The 24,081-nt window shown below is 39.1% G+C and overlaps 2 protein-coding genes across 20 annotated transcripts in view; one reads left to right on the forward strand and one right to left on the reverse strand.

The window, feature by feature from the left end:
- fmnl1a (formin-like 1a) lies at positions 1-17,166 on the forward strand. The gene is made up of 25 exons (XM_015042983.1): positions 1-582; positions 6,831-6,914; positions 7,318-7,404; positions 7,514-7,587; positions 8,771-8,854; positions 8,937-9,080; positions 9,534-9,642; positions 9,827-9,903; positions 9,989-10,082; positions 10,434-10,508; positions 10,715-10,825; positions 11,247-11,396; positions 11,478-11,579; positions 11,904-12,492; positions 12,580-12,704; positions 12,796-12,998; positions 13,095-13,329; positions 13,414-13,482; positions 13,562-13,642; positions 13,718-13,847; positions 13,929-14,092; positions 14,176-14,277; positions 14,352-14,447; positions 16,021-16,126; positions 16,216-17,166. The coding sequence occupies exons 1-25, from the start codon at positions 406-408 to the stop codon at positions 16,278-16,280; spliced, it is 3,333 nt and encodes a 1,110-aa protein (XP_014898469.1). The 5' UTR covers positions 1-405; the 3' UTR covers positions 16,281-17,166.
- Positions 17,167-18,589: 1,423 nt separating this feature from the next.
- srcin1a (SRC kinase signaling inhibitor 1a) overlaps positions 18,590-24,081 on the reverse strand; it is a 116,187-nt gene continuing 110,695 nt past the window's right edge. For 18 of the 19 annotated variants that reach the window (XM_015042974.1, XM_015042975.1, XM_015042972.1 and 15 more), the window contains one exon: positions 18,590-22,905. In XM_015042974.1, coding sequence (XP_014898460.1) covers positions 22,900-22,905 — 6 coding nt within the window. In that variant the 3' untranslated portion in view covers positions 18,590-22,899. The remainder of the gene's footprint in view (positions 22,906-24,081) is intronic. The other variant, XM_015042965.1, reaches the window with a different exon arrangement.

A 24,081-nucleotide genomic window follows, 5' to 3' on the forward strand; every position in this document is an offset into this window, starting at 1 on the left:
ACAGAGTGTATCACACTCCCTCTCCTTCCTCTCACACACAGGCCTCTGAGTTTTACTTTGCAGAGACGTTTTCAACCAGTGCAGATAGTTGGTGAGACACAATCCAGGTTTTATTTCTCAGTTCTGTCAGGACCTGACTGGGTTTTTTTTATCTTGTATCTAGAGATGTTAATCAGAGAGCAAACATGAGGACAACCCAACTTTTTTCTTCACTTCTTGTGTCATCTGGACAAGCAAGATTTTAGTGAGCCAGAAACTTCATGTTGATCACCTTGAAGGCCCAGGACTCTCTTTCTTGTCATTTGGAGTGATCACCTTTCGCTACTCTGCTGTGGAACAGTCTGGTTTTTCAGGTGAATTGGCTTGTGTACAGCTTTCCTCCTGGATTACTTGTGGAGATTAGTGATGGGGAATGCGGCCGCAGGGGGCTTGGAGCTAGAGGCGGCCGAGGGCAGAGAGGCCAGGAACTCAGTTTCGGCGATGAGCGACCCCACACTGCCTTTACAGAAGAAGCAATCTTCTTCACCAAAACTTCCAATGCCCCCAGAAGAGGAGCTGGAGGAGCGCTTCAATGTGGTGCTGGTGAGTAGCTGAGGAAAACACCCTTACACATAAAAACAAACCAGATTATAGAGATCTGCACAGATTCAAGGAATTATGTAAGTTTTGGTAGCAGACCAGCTGATCGGGAAACAGATCTAGGAAACTATATAAAACAAATCAACTGAGACTTAAAGTAGGTGAAGATAACATTTATTTAGTCATGTTTACCAATATTTCCATTACTTTTTCCACTGTTTATCTCAGTTTCTTCTGCAAATTTTATAACTACTTATCAGGATTTTTGAAAGTGATCGATAATCTGTCATTTTGCTCAAATATCCACAAATAATTCAAGGCATTTCTGAAGTGCCTGACTACAAGGCGGGTGATTAGTGCCTGCATGGGTAGCTGGCCTCAAGGGGAAGTTGAGCAACACATTTTATATGAAAGCACACAGGACCGGAAAGCAAGAGTTTCACCATTCTTTCAACAGTCCCAAAAGACCGGGGACAAAAATCCCCAATCTTCACCAGTAATACATACAGTATTTGTTTAAATCACAGAGCCGCCAGCAGAAATTCAAATTCTTATAATATAAGAAGAAACCTGTTGAGTTGGAAAAGAAGATCTGTGAAGTTAAAGATTTCACTTGGTATTAGTTATGTTGGTGTTAGCAAAGTAACACACTAATGAAACCCAAAGAACCAGAGGTTGTAAACTGAGACGTGATTATGACGAGCTGAACTCAGAAACATTGGTGTCAGAATGAAGATTATTTATTCCTGCAGTTTGCAGTGTGAGGATGCCTTCCCATGTAAACATTACAACAGGAAGAAGTGGTTTGCTTTATTCTTTATCGTTTTCTAGATTCGCTTAAAAATGGTAACGAGTAAACAACACTCCAGATGAAAAAATGAAAAGTAAATGGATTGGTATTAATCTTTCTATGCAACATATTATAGACTAGTTGTGAAAAAAAGTTTCTTATTCCATATTATATTTAGTTAAGATGTTAGATTAAGTCCTCAAAATTCTACTCCCAACATCCAAATCTGCAATGGCGACACAACATTTGACACATTGCATCAGAAAAAAGAAACCCTAACAATATCCTGTTGTGTGAATGCAATTCTATATCAGACATGAAAGGGGAAATATCAAATTGCCAAACAGCATTACTAAATTACTATAACGAATAGTCTCCCAGGTTTCCAGATTACTAAAAGTCATGCAATGCATCTATTTTATAAAACAGACTCAACAAGAGATGCCTACATTTGATGTCTACATTTAAAGCATTCACATCGTTTCGCTTCATGTATAGAGGATTTTGATCCTTGCAGCAAGAAGGTTCTGGTTTCAAATTGATGCCAAAGGTCTTCTTGCATGGAGTTCGCATGTTCTCCATAAGCATGTGTGTGTTCTGGCTCGGAACCCCGGCATCCACAGTCGAAAAACTATTAACCAATTAATTATTGGTTAATTGGTTACTAAGCTGCTCATAGGAGAGAGCTTCCATTGTAAGTGGTAAATGTAACTGGCAACCTGTCCGCATGCGTCCCAACTCAATGATCGCTGGAGGCAGGCACTAGTCTGGACATTTTAACATATCTGTTTATCTACATTTTACACAGACATATGTCATTGATTAACTGAATATATAGTACTGTTTACCCCAGGAGCTGCTGCTCATGGTTTGTGCATGAGAAAATACAGAGTATGCACCATCACAACTGTAATAAGTTGTTTCATGATTATAATTGTAGAGATTATGAGTGTGTGGGTCTCACACATTTTCCTCAGGCTGGATGGGCTGAGAAAACAGTATCTGTCCTCTTACAGATTTCTTCTGCTTTCTTGTCATATTTAAATGTTTCATATCATCAGACAAACGTCAGTGTTCCACAAATACACCTTGTGCAAATAGAGAACAATTTTTAAATGGCTATGCATTAAGAAGAAAGAAAGCCTGTCCAAACCAATCTGGTGCTGTGTATGTGCCTCGTGAAACCAAGAATTAACTGTAAATAAGCAAATTTTTTGAAAGCTGAGTTCAGTTTCACTAGTCACACCCAGGCTTGATTGCTGTCTAGCCTGTAGAATCACTTAAACAGAGCCTGTCTGATGACACGAGGTAGTGTAAAAGTTCAAAAAACAGAAAGGAAAATGCTCCAACGCCATTTCTAAGAGTTTGGTCTCTGGTGAATCACAGTGAGTGCCATTATTTACAAAAGCAGCAAACATTGGAACAGTGGTGAACCTTCATGGAACAAGTTGGCCCTCTAAAATGACTCTGAGTGAATTAACAACTCATACATGAGATTATAAAAGTCCAGAACAACATCTAAAGTACTGCAGGCCTTAGCTAAGTTCATGATTCAACAGTAAGAAAGAAACTGGGCAAAAAAAAGGCTTTATAGAAGAGTTTCAAGACAAAATTGCAAATGAACACAAAAAACATCTCACATTTGCCAAAAACAGATTCTCAATTATCTGAAATTATTTTAATAATCTGAGGACTTTAGAGACAAAAGTCAAACTTTCTGGAGAGTGGACTTCTTGTTACATTCTTGTTACAGCTGGTGTAAAACTAACAGCATTTTTCAAAAAGAAAAAAAAACAACAACAATATGCTGACAGGGAAACATGCTGATTGCAGCGTGATGATCTGGGACTGCTTTGCTTTCAAGATCCAGAGAATCCTGAAGGAGAATGTCCAGCCAGGACAATGATCCAAAGCACACCATGAAATCCACCTTTCCATGACTAAAAAAGAAACTTGTAGAGTGGCCTAGTTAAATTTTGGACTTATACCTGCTTCAGATGCAGTGGCTGTTGATAACCTGCCTGACTTAAAACAATTCTGTTATAGATAATTTTTGCTTTCCTTAATAAATGAGAGGTGCTCTTCAAAACTTTATTTTGATAAATATAAACGTATCTGTGTGATATACTTTGTCATCTCACATAGTGAACCAACATGACCTGTGCTGCTTCGTGCCTGTGGCGCCCTCCCAGCACTCATATGAATGTATGACCTCACTTCCTCTTTTAGCAGAACACTTCCATTGTAAGCCTAAGATTTAATCTCTAAACAAGAAAGACATTTTGCACCAAGTGGGCATTTTCTTTCTTTATGAATACCAGTTTTTTCCAAACATTGACAATGTAAGTCAATGTGCGTGAGTTACATTGTCATCTGCCCTTTTTTCTTACCACAAAACCCACGAAGGGGCTCCACCCTTGCCCCGCCAAGGATGAAGCGCAGTTCTTCTGCACCAAGGCAACGGGCCATTTCCGTTTTGAACCTCTTCTTTTTTTTTTTCAAATGTGAAAAAGAAACACCAAGTTGGTGCTTGGGTGTGCATGGGGTAACTCAAAACCACACCCAGTGCTGAGTTAACTTATTTGTCTTGACAGTAAAAGCGTGCTTTAGGGGTTTTAGGTTAGATCAAAGTGCATAATCTGACTTGAAGTATTTTAAAGTAAGTTAGTAATAAATACAAGATTTGTACAGGAATATGTTAATTTAATTACTACTTTGATGCTGAATTATTCACATTTATTTTTGTTTATTTTTATTTTATTTCTTCATCTTTTAAAGAGAACAACCAGTTTTTATATGAGACTTCAGTCATTGTATGAACTCCGTTGTGCTTTTTCTTAACACTAAGAACTAAACTTATGATCTAACTACAACAGCCTACATTAAAAACCTGTGGAGGTGGGGTTTTTCAGCCATAATCCATATGATGTACAGTCACTACTTTCTACAGTTCTGAACCATGATAATCTAAAAGATTATGGACAACACAAGTAGAAAAACAAGTTGTATAAGTTTAGTTCATCTTTTATTTTCTCCAGGCAGTCAAACAGTATATATATATATATATATATATATTTCTAACTCTACATGTCTGCTGATGCACTGCTTATCAAATCATAAAGTACAAGTCTATAACACACAGCAGTCTATTATCTTAGGGCTAACTTTGACTTGGGAAAAACCAAGACAAAAATACAGTCAGATGTTGTTGGAAATATGGGCAGAAGCCAGGCTCTGCTGGCTTGTATCAATATCACCAGCTACACTTGTGTGCTCTCCTGGGATGCAGAAAGCTGCCCTGAAATATTGCAACATAAACCAAACTATGGTCAACTTTTCCAGGGTCATTTGTCCATCTTATTACAGGACAATGCAACACCTAAGACTCACCAGACTTTCCAAAAATATGGGAAGAAAAGAGAAAGAGGGCAAAGGGAGTACATTTTTAATGTTGTTGATCTGACCTCAAGCTGATTCGCTGTGACTTATTGCCAATAAGCGGTAAGGAAGGTGTAACAAAACAAAACGTCATGAGAGGTGCACAAACAGAAAAAGGCAACCTAACAGTGATGACCCAAAAACATCTGTGTAAATATTTTTTTTACGTATTTCAAGATGTATAACATGGAGAAATTGGAAGTTTTATTCCTGGATCTCCTATAGTTAAAGTATATTTTAAGCATTGTGACAAAGCAGCATTATAAAGATCTAAAACCTTCATTTTGGGATTTTTTTTTGTTTGTTTTTTTTGCTGTTTTGTTTTATCAAGCTAGTCAGTGAAAAAGACTTCTGAGGTAAATATCTGTTTATCACAAATATATTTTGGGAGATCAAGTAGCTCTTGACAACAACCCACAACTCACGCAAACAGTGAGTCATCTTTCCTCTGAACAGGTACATCCTCCTACTTCTTACTGTCATCTGATATACATCTGTTTAGACCGACATACAATTGAAGAAGCAGAAAAGAATGAAAGAATGTATAAAGGATGTTGTTGTGCCATGACAAAATATTTTCCTCCCTTAAGGATTGACTCTGTTTTTGCTTATTTCTCACCCTTTAATGTTTTAGATCAGCAGACAAATTTTAATATCAGGCAAACCAAGTAAATACAAAAAGTAGTTTCTCAATTTAATTTCAAATTATTAAAAGAAAAAAGCTACCCAAAACAACTTATGTTAAATATGATTGATCCCCTCTTAAACACATGAATTAACTCCAATTAAAAAAAAATGTTTCTGCTTCTGTAACAGCAACCAGAGAATCCAGAAATCACTTGAATAAAACCTGTCTGGCATGAGGTAGACTGAAAGACCTGAAAAAGCAACACATAATGTCCCAAATCTAAAAAAAAAATTCAAGAACAAATGAGACACTAAGTCATTGAAAAGGGTTATGAAGCCTTTTGTAGTCCTTTGGGATTTCAGTGAACTACAGTGAGACCCACTGTGCACAAATAGAGAAAATAAAAAAAAATGTGTGAAGCTTCAGGAGTGGCCAGCCTACCAAAATTACTTTTGCATTGACGACTCATTCAGAGTATCACAAAGGAACCCAGAACAAACATTTAAAGCACTGTAGGCCTTTTTTTGCCTCAACTTAAGGCCAGTATTCATGATTCAACAACAAAAAAAACAGAGTGGGCAAAAATGGTATCTAAGGAGGAGTTTCAGTCGAAAACCTCTGCTGACCAAAACCAACAGAATGACCCATCTTACATTTGCTTAAAAAAATATCTCGACGATCGCCAAGATATTATGGAAAGTATTCTATAAACATACATTAAAAGCGTTTTACATTTTGGAAGATGTACATCCTATAATATCTGTAAAACTTGCAAAGAGTTTGACAAAATACTACTGATAGTCAAACATGGTAGTTTGATAGTCCGAGTCTGCTTTGCTTCTTTAGGTCCTGCACCTGAGAGAATGTCAACAAATCCAGGTGTTTAACCACACTAAGAGGTTCAAATAAAACAAAATTAAGTATCTGGAGTGGTCTAGTCAAAGCTTAGGGTTATATATATCCATTTGATATTCTGTGGCAAGACTCCAAACAGGCCATTCAAACATTACAGTTTGGTTGAATTCAAACCATCCTGCAAAGAAAAGTGGGCCAAAGTCCCTCCACAGAAATGTAAAGACTCACTGTCAGTTATTTAAAACATCTGGTATCAGTTGTTTCCTGCCAGGGTAGCAAAATTAGTTGTTAGGTTTAGGGGGAACTATTTCTTTTTTCGCATTTAGTCAAATTAGTAGCTATTAGTAGATAGCTGTTCCCTCTTTAATTAAATGAATTCTTACTCAAGCAATCTTTGTCTGATTTTAAAATTTCCTGATGATTTGAAACTATTAGTTGTAACAAAAGAGCAACAGCAAAAGAGCTCAGAAAGGGATCAAATATACATTTCTCTATCGTAATTTAATAATAATAATAATTTTCTCTTTCTCTTTCCTTCAGAGCTACATGAATTTGCCTCCCGACAAACTTAAGCTGTTGAGTCAATACGACAACGACAAGAAATGGGAATTAGTCTGCGATCAGGTGAGCGTTTTTGCTGGTGTTTCATCACTTCAAACCACAAAAGACGTCATGACTCTGAACGGGATTGTTGCACCAGTGCCTTCACCAGGACAGAGTTGACTGAAAGTACATAAACATTTAGTGAAAAAAAAAAAAAAAAAAATTGGTGTGGTGTGTGCAGTGTGAAAACCCTGCAGCTCAGTTTCTGTGGCGGCAACTTATAAAGTCACCATGGTAACCAAAGGTGGTTAGTGTGTTGATTTTTTTTTTAGATTTAGTAGTGCATGTAGGAATAGCTTCAAATGGTGCACAAATATGGCTGTGCACCATTTGATGACTGTGCGTTTGTGCTCATCACCGGTTTTCTAATAAAATGCAGAGTGACATATATAAAACGTTAAATCTGCTGTCTGTTTCCCACCAGGAGCGCTTCCAAGTGAAGAGCCCCCCCTCCACTTACTTGTCCAAGATAAAGAGCTTCTACCAAGATCAAGGAGGGGTGTCCCGCAGGGTCAGTGGGATGCATGACCCCCTGAATAATAGAATTAATATCAAATTTAATCTTCAAACATGTGTAGTGACACCACAGAACGATCTCGATTTTTTTTTTCCTTCCTTAGTCGAAGAAAAAAATTCAAGATGCCACCCAGGTCCTTAAAGCCTTGGAGATATCCCTTCGTACTAACCACATCGGGTCAGTATGCGTGATTTTTATTTCATCATTTGAAGTGAAAATGCGTTTTATGCAGATTTAGGATCCCAGCTTTAATTTTCAGCTCCTCTGCATTTTTTAAGGCCGATTCAGCTTTTATTTGACTTTCTTGGGTAATGAACGGTGCATGAATGTCATACAAAGGCACAATAGTGAAGACGTTAACAAAACTGGATTTGCATTTAATACAACCATGCTATCAATCAAGAGACAAATTGACTAAAATATTTAGTGCGACCTACAACCCACACTGATGCTAAACTAAGCATGCTTCTAGTTTTACCAGCAGTTCAGGTACAACTTTTATCAGAACACATTTGGTTTCGCCATCTGATCGCTGTTGGGGTTAAAAATGCTTTCATGATTACTAGCTGGACCTGCTCAACAAGAGGGTGGAGTAAAGAATATTCGGTCAGCCTAATCTGCCTCCAGTGCCTCTAAATTCAAACTAACACAAGTTATGACTTTGGGGTGTTTGGATGACTAATTAATTTTCTTTTAACAATTTTTGCGCTCCAAAGCATATCAGCGACTCCTTTTGGATTATTTTGTGTTTTTAAAGCGATAGTCTTACCTCTGCTTCTTAAATTGTCAAGTGGCACAATGTAATTTTCTGAATGGCGCTACGAAAAATAAGCTTGCCTTGGATGAGCAACAGTCTAAATCTAAAATAGATCATGTTAAGGAACGTGCAAGGAAAACGAGTGCTGTCATTCGTGATTCATAATCTGTATTTGAATGACCCATCACACATCCACATCCAAAAATAACACAGAAGCATAAATGGTTCAGCAATCTGGATGAGTTATGGCAGGCATAGAGCCCTAATGTTTAGATACCAAAACTGAATGTAACACAAAACATAGATCTGTAACAAGGTGAGCAAAATTATTTATTTACAGAGGCTGCTTTTTTAATTTCTTGTAGCTACTAGCTTAAATTCTAATGCTAGTTTATATGCAAACAAAACAATTAAGTTAATATATTAACTTTTACTTCTGACCTCCATGTCAGTGCCTAAACTCAGTACATTTTGTTTGTCGTTAAAGAAACCTGGATTCTGTGCTGCGACTGGTTGAAAACTTGACAAACCCTTGCTATGCTACATTAAGCCTGTTTTCATACTTTATTTGGCAATGTAATTTATATATTTTTCTTTCTTTAGATGGGCTCAGGAATTTCTTAATGAGCAGAACAAAGGTTTGGATGTCCTAGTGGAATACCTGTCACATGCTCAAAGTGATACTTCGTGAGTACTTAACGGAATATTTGCTACGTTCTCCGACGGTGGCAACATTTGTCACTGACAGTGAATTTTCGACGTTTTGCAGATTTGACTTGGAGCCTGTGGAAAATGGTGGCACCCTGTCAGACAGACAAAAACCAGCGGAGCGGTCAATGGAAGATTTGACCAAGAGCTCCAGCGGGGGTCACTCGCATGGGATGAGCAGAGCTGCACGGGCCCTAACTGTAAGGTAAGAAGCCTGCGCCCATAAAAGATCAGTGGTATGACTGCGGTTAGAAAGAGGCCGGGTCGTCTACATAGTTCTCACCACCATGAGATGTTCATAAAGGAACTTGCAGTAAATTTAGTCATACAGATAAAACAAAATTGAATCTGTAAAGCAGAAGCCATGTGCTCTGGGGTGACCATGTTGAGACACTCAACCATTTTCTCAGAAAATGATGGGGCAGAATTTTATCTTCCTGCAAATGTCTGCTTCACATTTTATTCTAATGTAAGTCCAACTGATGCAAGATGTCAGACGCGAAAAAAATATTATCTGAGGTCAAAGTAATATGACTGACAGCTTTCGCAGCTACAGGACTCCAGTTGTAGCTGTCTTCCAGACGTAAACGCAAACCATTCGAAGCCATTGCGTCTTGTCTCACGGCTTTTATTTATTTAACTCGGTTTTCCTTTTCAGAATAAGCTCTACTCTGGCAAACAGGATGCATAAGAAGTCGCATTCATCCCAGCAGAGAGATGATATACATGTGTGCATCATGTGCTTAAGAGCCATCATGAACTACCAGGTAGAGTAAAATCAAACAGTCTGAACATGCAGACATCAATTGTTATCAAAATGTGTTGCAAACAGAAAACCAGGTTTTATATCTCTGGATCTGCAAAAAATCTTAAGCTTCCTCTGACAAAGATTAAAGATTATACAATTTTGTAAAGTTAACGGTTGTTTTAAACCTTTCTTCTGTTTTCAAGTCTGGTTTTAACCTTGTAATGACTCACCCACGCTGTGTGAATGAGATCACGCTCAGCCTCAACAGCAAGAATCCCAGGTGAGTTTCTTTGTGTTTTGAGTTAAACTGTGCCTCGCTGACCCGTCTGCAGAGTAACCTGACATGTCCCAATCTGCCCTGACAGGACCAAAGCTCTCGTCTTGGAGTTGCTGGCTGCCGTTTGTCTTGTCAGAGGAGGGCACGACATCATCCTCTCTGCTTTTGACAACTTTAAGGAGGTGAAATTAGTGTTTTTTTTTTTTGTTTGTTTTTTTCTAAATGCAACCAGTATCATGTGACTTTTGCTCTTTAGTAATCCTGTTTTTGCAGGCTGTGTTACTGACAACATGACACGTTGCCAGTGACACAGTCCACTTCTCATGTTGTCACATTTCTAACTGTGTGAACTTGTCATTCATGTGTTCGTAAGTTCAAACTCTGATGCAGTGCAGGGTTTTAGCATACATTTTTATAGTGTTTTCAGACAAGAAATTCAATACATTTAGCTGATCAGAAATTCTGAAAAGATACATTTATGCCCCCAGGTGGGCAACAGTTTAACTGCATATCTAAATATTTATGGTCTTCAGGTGAGCAAAGAGAGGAACCGCTTTGAGAAGCTGATGGAGTATTTCATCAATGATGACAACAACATTGACTTCATGGTAGGACCATGGATTTACCACCTCTACTGTATGATGCTATCTAATTTTAGGCTATGAAACTTTTAGATAGTAATTTTTAATATTTGATATGTCAAAAAAAATTAGAACAAGCCACATATTTTTCTCCTTGAGATTTATATAGCTCTTTTTTTTTAAACTGAACCAAGTAAAACTAACTTTGGTTTAACTTCCACATTTGTCTGCAGGTGGCCTGCATGCAGTTCATAAACATTGTGGTGCATTCAGTGGAGAACATGAACTTCCGAGTTCATCTACAGTACGAGTTCACGCACCTTGGATTAGACAAATATCTGGAGGTCAGTGTTTGGGAAAACTCAGCTTAGACCTTCATATTCATCAGTAGTGCAGAACAATGCATCATTTGACAGTGTTTCATGGGTTTAAAGATGAATGAGGAGTTGCCAGAAGAGCTATAAAATGAACCTGAAGCTAATTATTTGTCTTTAATCCTAACATGTAACTTTTTTGACCGTAATTACAGGATTGTTTTAAGGGAAATAATTTCTCTTTTACTTTTCAGCTGATCTGTAAATAGTAATGACGTGACGTCAAATGTTTCTCACATCGACAAACATGACAGTGATTGTAGGCATAAAACATACAATAAACATATTAAACATACAATAATATTCCTATGTATATATATATAGAACATATATTACTGTATGATATATGACCTCTTTTAATTTGTAATCTTCATGCATTTCTGTGCATCAGAGTCTGAAACAGACTGAAAGCGAGAAGCTGCAAGTCCAGATCCAGGCCTACTTGGACAACGTCCTGGACGTTGGCGCTCTGCTGGAGGATGCCGAGAACAGGGGAGGAGTACTGGAGCATGTGGATGAACTGCAGAATCACAACATTCAGGTGAAATATTACACCTTGTAGAATTCTTAGCTCAGTAAATCGGGGCTTAACAGCAGGGTTATTTTTCATTTTGTGCTGTAGCTGAACTCCCGGCTTGACGAGCTGGAGACTCAGACCACAGACAGGATATCTGAACTGGAGACTCAGCTCATGCAGGCCACCAAGGAAGCTGAGCTGCTCAAAGTAAGAACTAACAACACACACACTACCAGAGAGGCAAAGAGTGCAATCGTGACCCTGATTAGCATTACAATGCATAGTACAAATGAAGGCGGGGAAACTGACAAAACAACAGAAAGAGCAAGTTCCTGTCAATATCAAGTGACGAATAATTATAATTTTCACTATTAGATGCTGCCTTACAAGTGTGAATTTACTCAAGGAATATTTACAATCGTTTAGTTGAAAGCATTAATAAAGTGGGACTTAAAACTTCAAATGTTGGACTAATAACCATGGAAAACTATTTGAAGACAAGTTAAGACAACCTGTGTCTGCCTCCTGCAGGAAAGCCTCCGTGAGTCGTGTTCCCAGGTCAGCTCTTTGCAGCAGAGAGAACGAGAGCGGGAGCTGGACAGGGAGCGGGAGCGGGACCGGGAGCGTCGGGGCTCCTCTGTCGGTCAGTCACAGTCTGAGCTGGAGCAGAAGATCCAGGAGCTGCAGGACAAGGGGATGATCAAACTCGGACGCACTCCGTCAGGAGGCCTCGACATCCAGGTTGTGCCTGTGAAAGTTGTTGAGTATGTCCAAAGCCCGTCCTCAGCCACCGAACCAAGCATCCAAGCCTCAGCACCAGGGGAGACTGCGACTCCTCCCCGGCCTCCTCCTCCATCAGATGGAAGTTCTGTTGCTCCACCTCCGCCCCCTCCCCCGCCCGGAGCAGGTCCACCGCCGCCTCCTCCTCCACCTCCACTTCATGCTGCAACCCCACCACCTCCTCCTCCCCCACCTGGTGCTGGACCCCCTCCTCCTCCTCCTCCACCTGGTGCTGGACCCCCTCCTCCTCCTCCTCCACCTGGTGGTGGACCCCCACCTCCTCCTCCTCCACCTGGTGGTGGACCCCCACCTCCTCCTGGAGCTCCAAATGCCCAATCTGGTGAGGACATTGAGACAAATGGGAAAAGTCTCACTAAAGCTCATGACTTGATTTGTGTTTGACCACTTCCTGTTTACGTTTGCTCAGGGATCAAGACTAAGAAGCCAATTCAGACCAAGTACAGGATGCCTTTGTTGAACTGGCAGGCTTTAAAACCAAACCAAGTAACTGGCACAGTGTTTAATGAGTTAGACGATGAACAGATCCTAGGGGTGAGATTACACAACTTGCAATATATGCACTTTAAATTGATCCTGGAATAAAATAATTAATTTCCTCCGCCTAACATTCTGTCCCTACAAGGAGCTGAACATGGACATATTTGAGGAACAGTTCAAGACAAGGGCACAGGGGAATTCTGCAGATCTATCCAAGGTTAAGAAAAAGGTGGCACAAAAGGCTCCTACCAAGACATCACTTATTGATGCAAACAAGGCCAAGAATCTAGCCATCACTCTCCGCAAGGGCGGAATGGACCCATCGGCTATCTGCACAGCCATAGAGACGTATGTCCATCTATTGATTACTGTTTGTCATTCCCAGAATAAGTCTCTTCTTGTCCCTTTCACTCCTTTTTTGATGATAATCCATCTATTGTACAGGTACGACCAGCAGTCTCTGTCCATAGACTTCCTGGAATTACTTGAACACTTCATCCCATCAGACTTTGAGATGAAACTTCTCGTAAACTATGAGAAAGAAGGCCGTCCTCTGGAGGAGCTGACTAATGAAGACCAATTCATTCTGCGTTTCGGGAAGATCGCCCGTTTAAACCAGCGAATAAACACGCTTACCTTCATGGGCAACTTCCCAGAGAGTGTCAAACGCTTGCAGCCGGTCAGTTTGTGGTTAAAGTGCCGAAGCTTCAGCTGAAATAGGCCCAAACCAAATGGACTTATGGTGTTTTCACTTCATCCACAGCAACTGAACTCCATCATTGCTGCGTCCATGTCCATCAAGTCTTCGGCTAAACTGAAAAAGATCTTAGAAGTAAGTCAAACTGGACACAAACACTTGTGTGACTTCCGTGTGCGAGATTTTGCTATTCAACTCATGAATTCTCTGTCAGATTGTTCTCGCCTTTGGCAACTACATGAACAGCAGTAAGAGAGGTGCGGCCTACGGTTTCAGGCTGCAGAGTCTTGACCTTGTAAGTAGCTTTGCTTTGCTGTAGATTTACTTGTGTGTTTGCAAAAAACATTAAACGAGTTTTGTCACCTTTCAGCTGTTGGAGACTAAGTCCACCGACCGCTCCCAGACGCTACTTCAGTTCATCACTAATATCGTCCTTGAAAAATACCCAGACCTAGTCAACTTCCACACCGATCTTCACTTTATAGACAAAGCAGCTCTTGGTACATAGATACACCTCAATTAGGCCAACATTTTTTAGTGTCTGAATATGTTTTAAAAATATATCCTTTTTTCTTTGCTAGCATCCCTGGACAGTATTCTCCAGGATGTCCGGTCATTGGAGAGAGGAATGGAGATGACCAAGAAGGAGTTCCTGGTGCAGGACGACAGCCCGGTGTTAAAGGAATTCATCAAAACAAACAGTGAGCACCTGGAGTCTTTGATCAAAGACAGCAAGACGGCACAGGTTGGAGTTTTGTCATTATCAACCCATAATACAGCTTGTGTTATGTTTATTGTATTTACATACATTTTTGCTTATCCCTCCAGGAGGCTTATGCCTCTGTCGTGGAGTATTTTGGAGAGAATCCCAAAACCACGCAGCCTTCCATGTTTTTCCCGGTGTTTGGGCGCTTCATAAAGGCTTATAAGGTGAGGTCTTTGTTTCATCCATTTCTACAACAGCTCATTTCATGCTAATAACCTTATCCATGTTTTTAATGTAGACGGCACTGCAAGAAATTGAGCTGAAAAAGAAAATGGAAAAGGAGAGTTCTGAGGAAAAAGAAGCACCATCTCCAAACAAGCCTGCAGCACAAAAGGTAAGAAGATCCCTTCTTAGAAGTGTTGTTGACTGGAAGATTTCAGTTTTTCTCAGATTCTCTGATTTACAGCATGGATTGTCTTAAACTAAACATTTCCAGACAGAGACAGCGTTACAACAGCAGGGGGCTGCCAAGAGCACTACAGTTATCACAGAAGTTTGGCATAAAAGTAGCACATCAGTATCATTCATACACAAGAAACATTCTGTATGAGACGTATAATCCTCTGCTTAATCTGAGTTTATTTCAGCTCCGAGTCAGTTCACTTCATGTACCCACATTTCTTAACAATTTGCTACCATTTATTTTTTGTGTGTGTCTGTTTTCAATTGTAGCCAGAAACAAAAACGTGATACTAGTGTTAGTTAATTTGTTTGTCACTGTAGTGAAGCATTTGTAACATATAATGGTCGTCATAAAAAAAAAAAGTAATCTCTATCAGATCTTTGATTTAATTGATTATTCTCTGGAGACTTTATATTATTTGTCATCCCACAGAAGACTACATGAAATTATAAAAACATCAAAAGTATAAAGTGATGAATTAAAATGATTGGATTAATAGAGGTTTTGATGTTACAACAGAATTTCTCTAAAACAACAATAGCTATTCAGAATAAAGCTCAAGGAAAGTAACTCCTGAGATTTTGAATGATTCAAGTTTGTTTACACTGTATGATTATACTATTTTGTACTATTTTGTTTGCTAATATGTATTTCTTTCCTATTGTATTCTTGTAGCATTAATTACACAAATGCATCCCCATAAAGTCTGAAATCACTGAAGCAAATTTGTCAGGGAAATCTTACATTTAGATTTATCGGACACTGAAACTGTTCAAGCTCCTGTTTATGTCATTTAGGTGATTATGACCTAATATGGAAGAAACCCTAATATTCAATTTCTTGGGAAATTAGATTATCATATAATAGCAATAAAAACGGGTTTTAAATACAGAGGTTTCATGCTATGAGCATGCCTACACAATCATGGGCAAGACTGCTGACTTCACAGTTTTACAGCAGACGGAGTGACATCCTGTATAAGTAGAGTAGGCAACTAAATGTCATTGCTAGAGAAGCTGGCTGTTCACAAAGTGATGCATTTAAGCATAATAGTGAAAGGTTCAGGGGAAGGAAGAGGTGTGGTAGCAAAAGCTGCGATTGAAACGGCCACCAGAAGGCTGTGCAGCAAAGACAGAGGATTGTCAAGCATTTGCTGTGCCTGGAGTCACAGCTTAAGAGCCACTGACAAGATGAAGGGCATTATTAATACAAACTGAACTGAACTCAGCAAAACAACAGGCTGACAAATCTATGCAACAAATGATTAATGCAGTAATTTATGCAAATGAGACCCAATCAAGAATCTTTTCTAGATTATAATTGTCTGAGAAACTTGAGTTTTTATTAACTGTAATCTGTAAATATGAGAATGAGCACAAATGTCTCAGATATATTACTCTGTTTGGAATCTGAATGAGTGATATTGTAATTTTGTGTAAAAAAAAAAACAACAAAAAAAAACCTCAAAACACTTTCAATTATAATTTAAATGTCTTCTTTCAAGGGCCCCATGATGCCGAAGATGGATCTGATAGCAGAGTTAAAGAAGAGGCAGGTGAAATCTCCGGTACGAGAGGGAAAAGATGGTGCTCTGGAGGATATTATTACAGGTACAGTAACAAGAAACACTTTTTTTTTTAACACCAAAGTGTAGGTAAAGTTCTACCCTCATAACTTGCTTGTTGTCGCTTTTCATCAGATCTGAGGACAGCACCTTACAGACGCTCAGACGGTCGTCGCCCAGCTCAGCGCCAAGAAACTTGAGTCAATTTGGCTTATTTGATGTGATTTTGATGAATATGCATGATATACACTCAAATATACAAGCAACTATATCGAGCTTTTAGGATATGATGTATGTACAATGTAACAGGAACAGCGTCAGTCATTTGCCGTTGTGTATTAACTATATTTTTAGTATGACTTAGCTATGTAAATACAGAAAATGCAACATTTTTACCAATAAGTTCACCAACGTTGATTCATCAAGACAATCTTAACCTTTTCTACGCTCCGTCAGTGTACTTGTGTGCTTTAAAATTGTAAGATTGTTTAAAAAAAAAAAAATCATGACTTATTTTTAAAGTAAACATTTTTGTAACCACTGTATTTTGTATCTGTTTTCTTTATGACCCAAGAAGTGACTCGTGTGCCTTAAATCAGAAGGAATAAAGCAAGATCAGACTGTACAAGAGGGCTGCACTTTATTGGACACACAATCACAGCAAATTATGTACAAAAGAAGGCAGGTTCAGGTGCCTGCTGTCTTCTCACAGAAAAAAAACAAACAAACACACATTTCTCACAGAATATCATGGCATCCACACTGATAAATTTATCTCCAGTATCAGTAGGCATTTAAATTTTTATATATCTCATATAGCTGATCTATTTTCTGTAGTTATTTTTGTTCCTATGTCACACTACTCTACAAATGGGAGAACCGTAGCTGATTTCTCATGTTGGGGTGCGTTCAAGCCTTCTGATCCCTGGATGTTCAACACTCCCAGTCACTATCGTCATCACGTAACTTCACAGTAAGACTGAACATGCCCGTGTCACACATACTAAAATAATGTATCGTTTCTGTTTGTAAACCTCAAACATATATACCCACTTCTCTGACTCTTTCTTATAACTTTGAAAAAAACATGTACTGTACGTAACTTTTTTTTTTTTTCTAAACTGCACCGTGCGTTTGCTTGAGACTATACATGCATTGTTTTTGTATATACCTTTGTATCCATCATCATAGTTTATAATAAAACATTATCTTTTGGACATAATTCGGTGAACTCTCTATGACTCAACCTATTTACAAGTCAATTTTATTGATTTTTTTAATTTATTTTTGATGCCAAGATTTTTGAACATCCACACATTCAAGTAAAAATCTCAGATACATACTACAGAATGTAGATTAAGTATCAGAAAAAAAAACACAATGGCAAAATCAAAGACTTCATAGCTCTCCACATGATTCCTTAATATATCTGTCTTTTACCGTTTTAAAAGTTTAGCTTAAACGCTACTTAAAGCCACAAACTGGAGCAGAATAAGCAACATAATGTACACTTATAGTCTCTGAACCTTTTAATCCACATTCCTGCCATCTCAGTTAACATGCAAACAAAGAAAAAAAAATAGAAAAAGACAAAAAAGAATTAAAGCCAAGTAACTTGCTTTAGTCAAAGCAGCAAGGCCTCCTTTGAAGCCTTTGGACTTGTGTCACAGTAAGTACTAAATTGTCTGTGTTTCTGACCATCTCCAGTGTCACTAATACCATTTAGATCACAAAAACAGAATGGCAGAATGAAATGAGGAAAAAGAAAAAACACATACAAACTAACCCAGACCTAGTAGCAAAATAAGCCCCTACTAACAGGCACTGGTCCAGCCTCTTACACTTTAACAGTAGGAGGCAAAGGTGCAGACAAGCTGGACGAGCATTTTCAGGGAAAAGCTTTTGAAATCGTCATAATTACATAAAGTTCAACTCATTATTTGTAAGGAAAACCCTAGAATTTCAAAATCAACTTTAAAGTATATTACAGCGCCTAACAGTTATCTACACAGATATTTTAAACAATATAAAAATGTTCTGCATATGAATAAATAATCTTAGTGTGAAATGTATTATCTCTCTGAATGAATTAAAAAAGAAAAATCTGTACAAAATGGTCACTAATATATAAATCAGAAGATATGAGGACATTTTACAGTATAGAACTTAATCTAGGCCTAAATATTTATGTATATATTCACATTTGTTTCACAATTATATCATACACAAACATCTCACTTAGATATATTTATATATGTATATTTCTCCTATGTTTAGTTTCAAGTTTGCATGGGTTTTTTTTCTGATTGCCAGAGTGTGCTCAACATGCCCCCAAGCTTGTTGAAATCACAGCACACTAACACTTGTTTTGAGCAAAAAAAAAAAAAAAAAAAGGCCAGGGGGCATTTTAACATGGTTCTCTGGTTTCACTTAGGCTAAAATACCACATACTTCCTCCTTGCTGCAAGCAGGAAATTCACCTAGGAAAGTTACTGCTTTAAGGATTTCCTTTACTCTGTTCAGTTTTTAACTAAGCTTGAATCTTCCTTGCAGATCCAGAATGCACTAAGAATGAGGCTGTGAGCTCGCACATTTGTGCTTTCGAGCAGTTTTCATTTTTCTTTAAGACAACACAAAACGAAACAAAAAAACAGGAACCAAACCAGGTTTCTGAAGCTCTTATTTGGGTAAAAGTGTTATTCTGTCAGTGCTGCTTGCAAGATCATTCAGGCACCAGGAAAAAACATTGCAGGTCCTTGGAGACAAACAGGCATAAATATGACAAAGGCAAAGAGGAATACCTTGGTAAAAGAGTAAGAGTGCTAAATACCTATTGCACATCTTGCTTAGAACTGAACCCCATCAGAAATCATACCTTCTTAACCTGAAGCTAAATGATTTCAACAGACCGCACACAAAAAGAACGAAAACTCAGAGCAAGGGGGAACAAGCAGCCGGATACTGTCTCCGTCCGACACTCATTCTTTCACTCCAGTGCTCTCCATGGAGACAGGGCGAGTCAAAGCCGGCCTTATTAAAGTAGCCTTCAAACTCATGTCCTCAAACTAATCCTCACTCCTCACGCCGCCTACTCTCTGACACAAACCGCCTTTGCACATGTGTTAATCTCGATGCCCAAGAGGATCAGTTTCTTTGAGCCATTCTGGCGAACAGCAGAGAAGTGCAACTGTCCGTTTAACCTTGTCAACAAACAGGCAAGGCAGCTTCCAGGCAAACACAGAGATCCTGTAGCCATGGAATGGTTTCATTATGAAGGCTCTACATTAGAAAAACTCCCCCCGCCGCGATTTGACGTAAATAAACAGCAGTCAGAAAAACACCAGCCACCCAAAATAGTGAAAGTCAAAACTAGACCGATGAAATGTGTAATTTATAGATTTGTGCTCATCAGAGTTAATGCAGTACTTAAAGTGAAAATTAAACCCTGGATCCCCCCAAAAGAATTGAGACAAAAAAAAGGAAATTACCATAATTATTGAATTTAGAAATAATTTTAACATCATGATTTGAGCTTCAAAAGTAAAAATTAGCTAAATTGAAGTAGTAGACTTCTTTGCAACTAATTCAGGTTATTTGACAAATACCTATAATGTGCCTTAGTAAGGATACAATGCAATAATAATTTATTACTGCAACAACTACACAACAATTTCTGTCTGATGGCAACAAACCAATTTAGCACCAAGTCTTCCTTCATAAGCATGATTTTAAAATTTAGCATCAACTTGCAGACATCCAAAAACACTTTAATACAGGCACATCTCAGTGATAACAATAACATGTAAATGCAAATAAATTTCAGTAATTCAGTTTAAAAAGTGAAACTCATAAAGATTTACTAAAAGACAGGGTAACATATATTGAGGTGTATAGTTCTGTTAATCTTGGTTTGGTTTGCAGCTAATAAAAAACCCCAAAATTCAATTCACTCTTTCAGTGCTGTGATACAGACCATGGCTGTGCTGGCTTTGACTTGATAACTACACAATGGACCAATACCAGCAGACTTTCATGTGAAGTGGGACCCTGGACAGCCGAACAACAGCAAGATCTTTTTTTTTTTCTAAGAAGATCATGTCTGTAATTCAGTGAAGTAAACACCACCAAGTGAATCTCCATTAAACTCTAATATGGGATTTGCTTCAAAGTTCTCTTAAGACTAACTCTGCTCTTTCTCTTGTGTTTTATTCCTATTGTCTAAAATTGAGAATTTTGGGATCTTTATTGCTATAAGCCACAATTATCAAAATTAACAGAAATAATAGCCAGATACATTTAACTTTTTGTAATGTTTCTATACGAGTTTCACTTATTGCGATGCATCTGTATATTGTTTAACAGCAATAATACCGTCACACCAGTTTACAATAACATGTACACTAGATCGATGTTCTTGGCAAAAGGTTCTCCAGACCTTTTTTGTGTCTAAATGCTAGCTTGAAAGACTCTGGCATTCATATTTTATGAAAGAAAATAATTGTAAAGTTATATCGTTCCTATTTCGCTCATTTTTAGTAAATGAACTTTTTAAAGCCTCCTAACATATTTGATAACTAAGCTGACAAAGAGGGGTCTTGTGTTTTGAGAAGAAACTGTGCTTTCTTTACATTTTTATAATCTTCCCTGATTCCCTCACAAGCGCCAAGAAATACATAATTTCTAAACATGTGCTGATTTCAAACTGTAATTAAGTGCTATCACTTCATTGTAGTCAAAGACAAAGTACAAACCCCTGTATGATAAAATATGGGTGCTTTTTAGCAGATAATCCTGAAGCAACTATATCAACGGGAAACTATTTTATATGGGTGAAATGTTCTGATCACTGTGATCAATTTCATCCAAGGGGCAGCATAGAATATATCATTGTAAAAGATTAACAAAATGAAATAAAACTATTGCACATACATTGTGTCTGTGCTGTACAGCTTAGCTTTTACAAGTGCGTGCTTGAGTCTTTGGGATGGGCAACCTGTCAGATGCTACAGTGAAAACATCCTGATTGTCAATTAACTAGTTACACCGCACACACAGTAAATCCAAACTGGTTATACAGACCCTCCTTTGCATTTCCCCTTCTTTCAGTGTAACTTTGTTTCCTTGCTTTACATCAAACAGAAATGTGAAGATCCATGGCTGCTCGTTACAGTGTGCTTTTGTGAATAATGCTGCAATATTCTTGTTCCCAACAGATTAAAAAGGCTAGAAATGTTAACAATGATAGATGCACGAGTTTCATTTGCAGAGATACATACAAAATTTCAACTGCAACATTAAATTAGAAACCCAAAGAAATGTGCAGAGGAGGGAGAACAATTATGTAAACTCTCAGTGAGTACTAACAGAGGGGAAAATATAGCACCGATTTAAAATCTAAAACTTGGTTGATGTAAGAAAAGAAAGGAATGCCCTTTTTGCACCAAACAGTTGAAAACCACGTTCATCACATCTGTCTTTTTTTTTTTTTTTTCTCAGCAGATTTATTCTGCAAGGTTATGCAGGTAAGAAAGAGCAACATTATCCTAAACATATATAACTACTGGACTCACTTGGTGATTATTGCGACTCTATTTTCATACACACAGTCTAGTTATGGAAACTATAACACGAACAGCCCACTATATAAGAACACGTCCAACCACACCAACCTTGTAGCAGACAGCTGGTGGAAAAGCGAAGCCTGGCCTGTTTGTGTGCACTCTGTTTGGGAATCTGGCAAAAGGACTGCGTGGGAGACCGTGCAGCCAGACGAGAGAAGGAAACTTGTCCAAAAAAGAAAAAGGAGTGAGATTATGAAGCATCCAGAGTCTGGTGCATTCAACATTAGTAAGACAAAAAAATGAAGAAAATATGCAACAACAGAATCCTGAAAGGAAATACATGTAAAAAAAAATGCATCTATTCTTGCTCGGTGACAAGATAATTTTAGAATTATATTCTTCCATGTCCTCCTCCTCCTATTACTCATTACTAAGAGTTGTCATCATCCTTGCTGTTGCCGAGTTGTTGGGGGCTGTCAAGTCTCCGTCTGGTGGGTTTGACAACGCCAGAAGAGAAGGTAAAGGAACCAAGAGGTGTGGGAGAGGAAGGGGACAGGGATGGAGTAGGGGTTGTGGGAGAAGAGGAGGATGTAGGGGTGGAGGACAGGCTGCTGGGAAGAGAAGACGATGCTCTCTGCTCCCGGAGAAGGCGGCGTTGACGTAGAGCGGAGGACAGGAGCAGGGCCTCGGTGCAGAGGCCGGAGGCTGACAGGCTCGCCAGGAGAGCCTTTGCTTGGCTGGAGGAGACTGTCAGGGAGGGCAAAGTCCCCTCATGGGGGGGCATTCTCAAACCAGGTGCAAAAGCTGCTGCAGGAGTAGGCATTCGGGCTAAAAAAATGCTCGCTTTCAGTCCAGACAGGTACGGTTCAGTGGTTCCGGCGCGGTTGATCCCCAAGGCCTTGGAGTAGAGCGGGGACACAGAAGACAGGAGGGGGCGGAGGAGGAGCGCAGAGAGATGAGGTTTTCAGGGGGTTGAAGTGGGAAATTATGAAAAATTTAAAAAGTCCTAAAATTGGTCGTGGCTGGGCAGTGTTCCCTGCAGCACCTTCCGTCACCAGGGCATTCAAACACACCTGTGCAAGTAAGCGTGCTTGCACAAACAAACACACACTCACACCCGTCTAGAAGCACAACTTTGGACTGAATGCTAGAGATGTAAAAGGAGCTGGTTAAGTAATGTGGGCAGATAAGTGTGCATCTCTGTAGTCACGTGAAAAGGAGGAGGAGACTGAAGAGGCTGGACGAGGGGACAGGTCGCTCACTGCTGCAGGGTAATGGTTGCAGCAGACGGGCAGGCCGGGAGGTGAAGGGCAGCACGGGGTCACACAAGGGGGCGGGATTGATGAAGTATCAGAAGAAAACATGTAGTGGGCGGGAGAGGAGGGGGAGTGAGAACAGGAGACAAACACAGGAGATTGTTATTCAGGTTGATATCAGCATGTGTGATGAAAGCCAAGACACAGGCTACCATCTATACATGATGACAGAACCACTGATCCCACTAATAAGGCGCAACAGTGAAAAAAGCACGTATTACACTGTTGACTACCTTTACTTCACATATTTCTATGATGTTCATTCTTTGAAAACGCAGCACACTCGGATGAACATGCAGAGCCACACCTTTATTTTATTTCAAATAATGAACGATTCGGCCAGTAGATGGCACTGTTTCAACAGAATGAAACTTGTGGGAAATACATTTTTGAAGATGATTTTGTTTCACTGATGTGAATGCATGTGACAGAAACCTTTTACATGCTGTAAGTGCAAGGCACAGACTGTACAAAATACACCGAATGGATGGAGCACAAAAAAAAAGTTTAGTCAGGAAAGTTTTGTCACTTTTTCAAAAGAGTAAGCAGGAGGGAAAAACATATCAAAGACTTTTGTTGTGGGAAATATAGCCAGCTGAGAGATTTGCATTTGCTCTGCTTGAGATATTCTTCTCACACCTGACTCAAACTGCTATTCTGGTCTGTGAAGGAGACTTGCCTCCTTGTTTTGCACTCTCACAGCTTCCTGCCAAACGGGACGGTATGTCGCCACTACCCCCGCTTCGTGCTCGTCACCTACAGCTAGCCTGTTTTACTGTCGGGAGTCATGTAAGGCCAAACGGAGAATTGGATGGTTTGAGGCGTGAAAGTTATGCCATTGTCATGCCCTCCTTGATCTGTGGCAAAGCAAACGAGGAGAAACAGGAGCTTTGAACTCTAGCGGCTGGGCATATTGATTTGATTGGTCCTCGTGCTTGAAATGCGTTAGTCCCACGGACAGGGGGTTTCAAGGAGAAGAGAGACTCGGTGCCTCCAAATGTCTCAACACCCCTGGAAAAGATGGTTACTTTTTTTTAAATTTCAGTGGAATAATCTCACGCTGAAATTTTTTAGAAAATCCATCGTGTTAATTTGATCATGTTTATTTAGTTGGGGGAGAGAAA

Source organism: Poecilia latipinna, unplaced genomic scaffold (genome assembly GCF_001443285.1).
Source record: "Poecilia latipinna isolate Pla-1442-1.1 unplaced genomic scaffold, P_latipinna-1.0 Scaffold610, whole genome shotgun sequence".
Classification (NCBI taxonomy): Eukaryota; Metazoa; Chordata; class Actinopteri; order Cyprinodontiformes; family Poeciliidae; genus Poecilia; species Poecilia latipinna.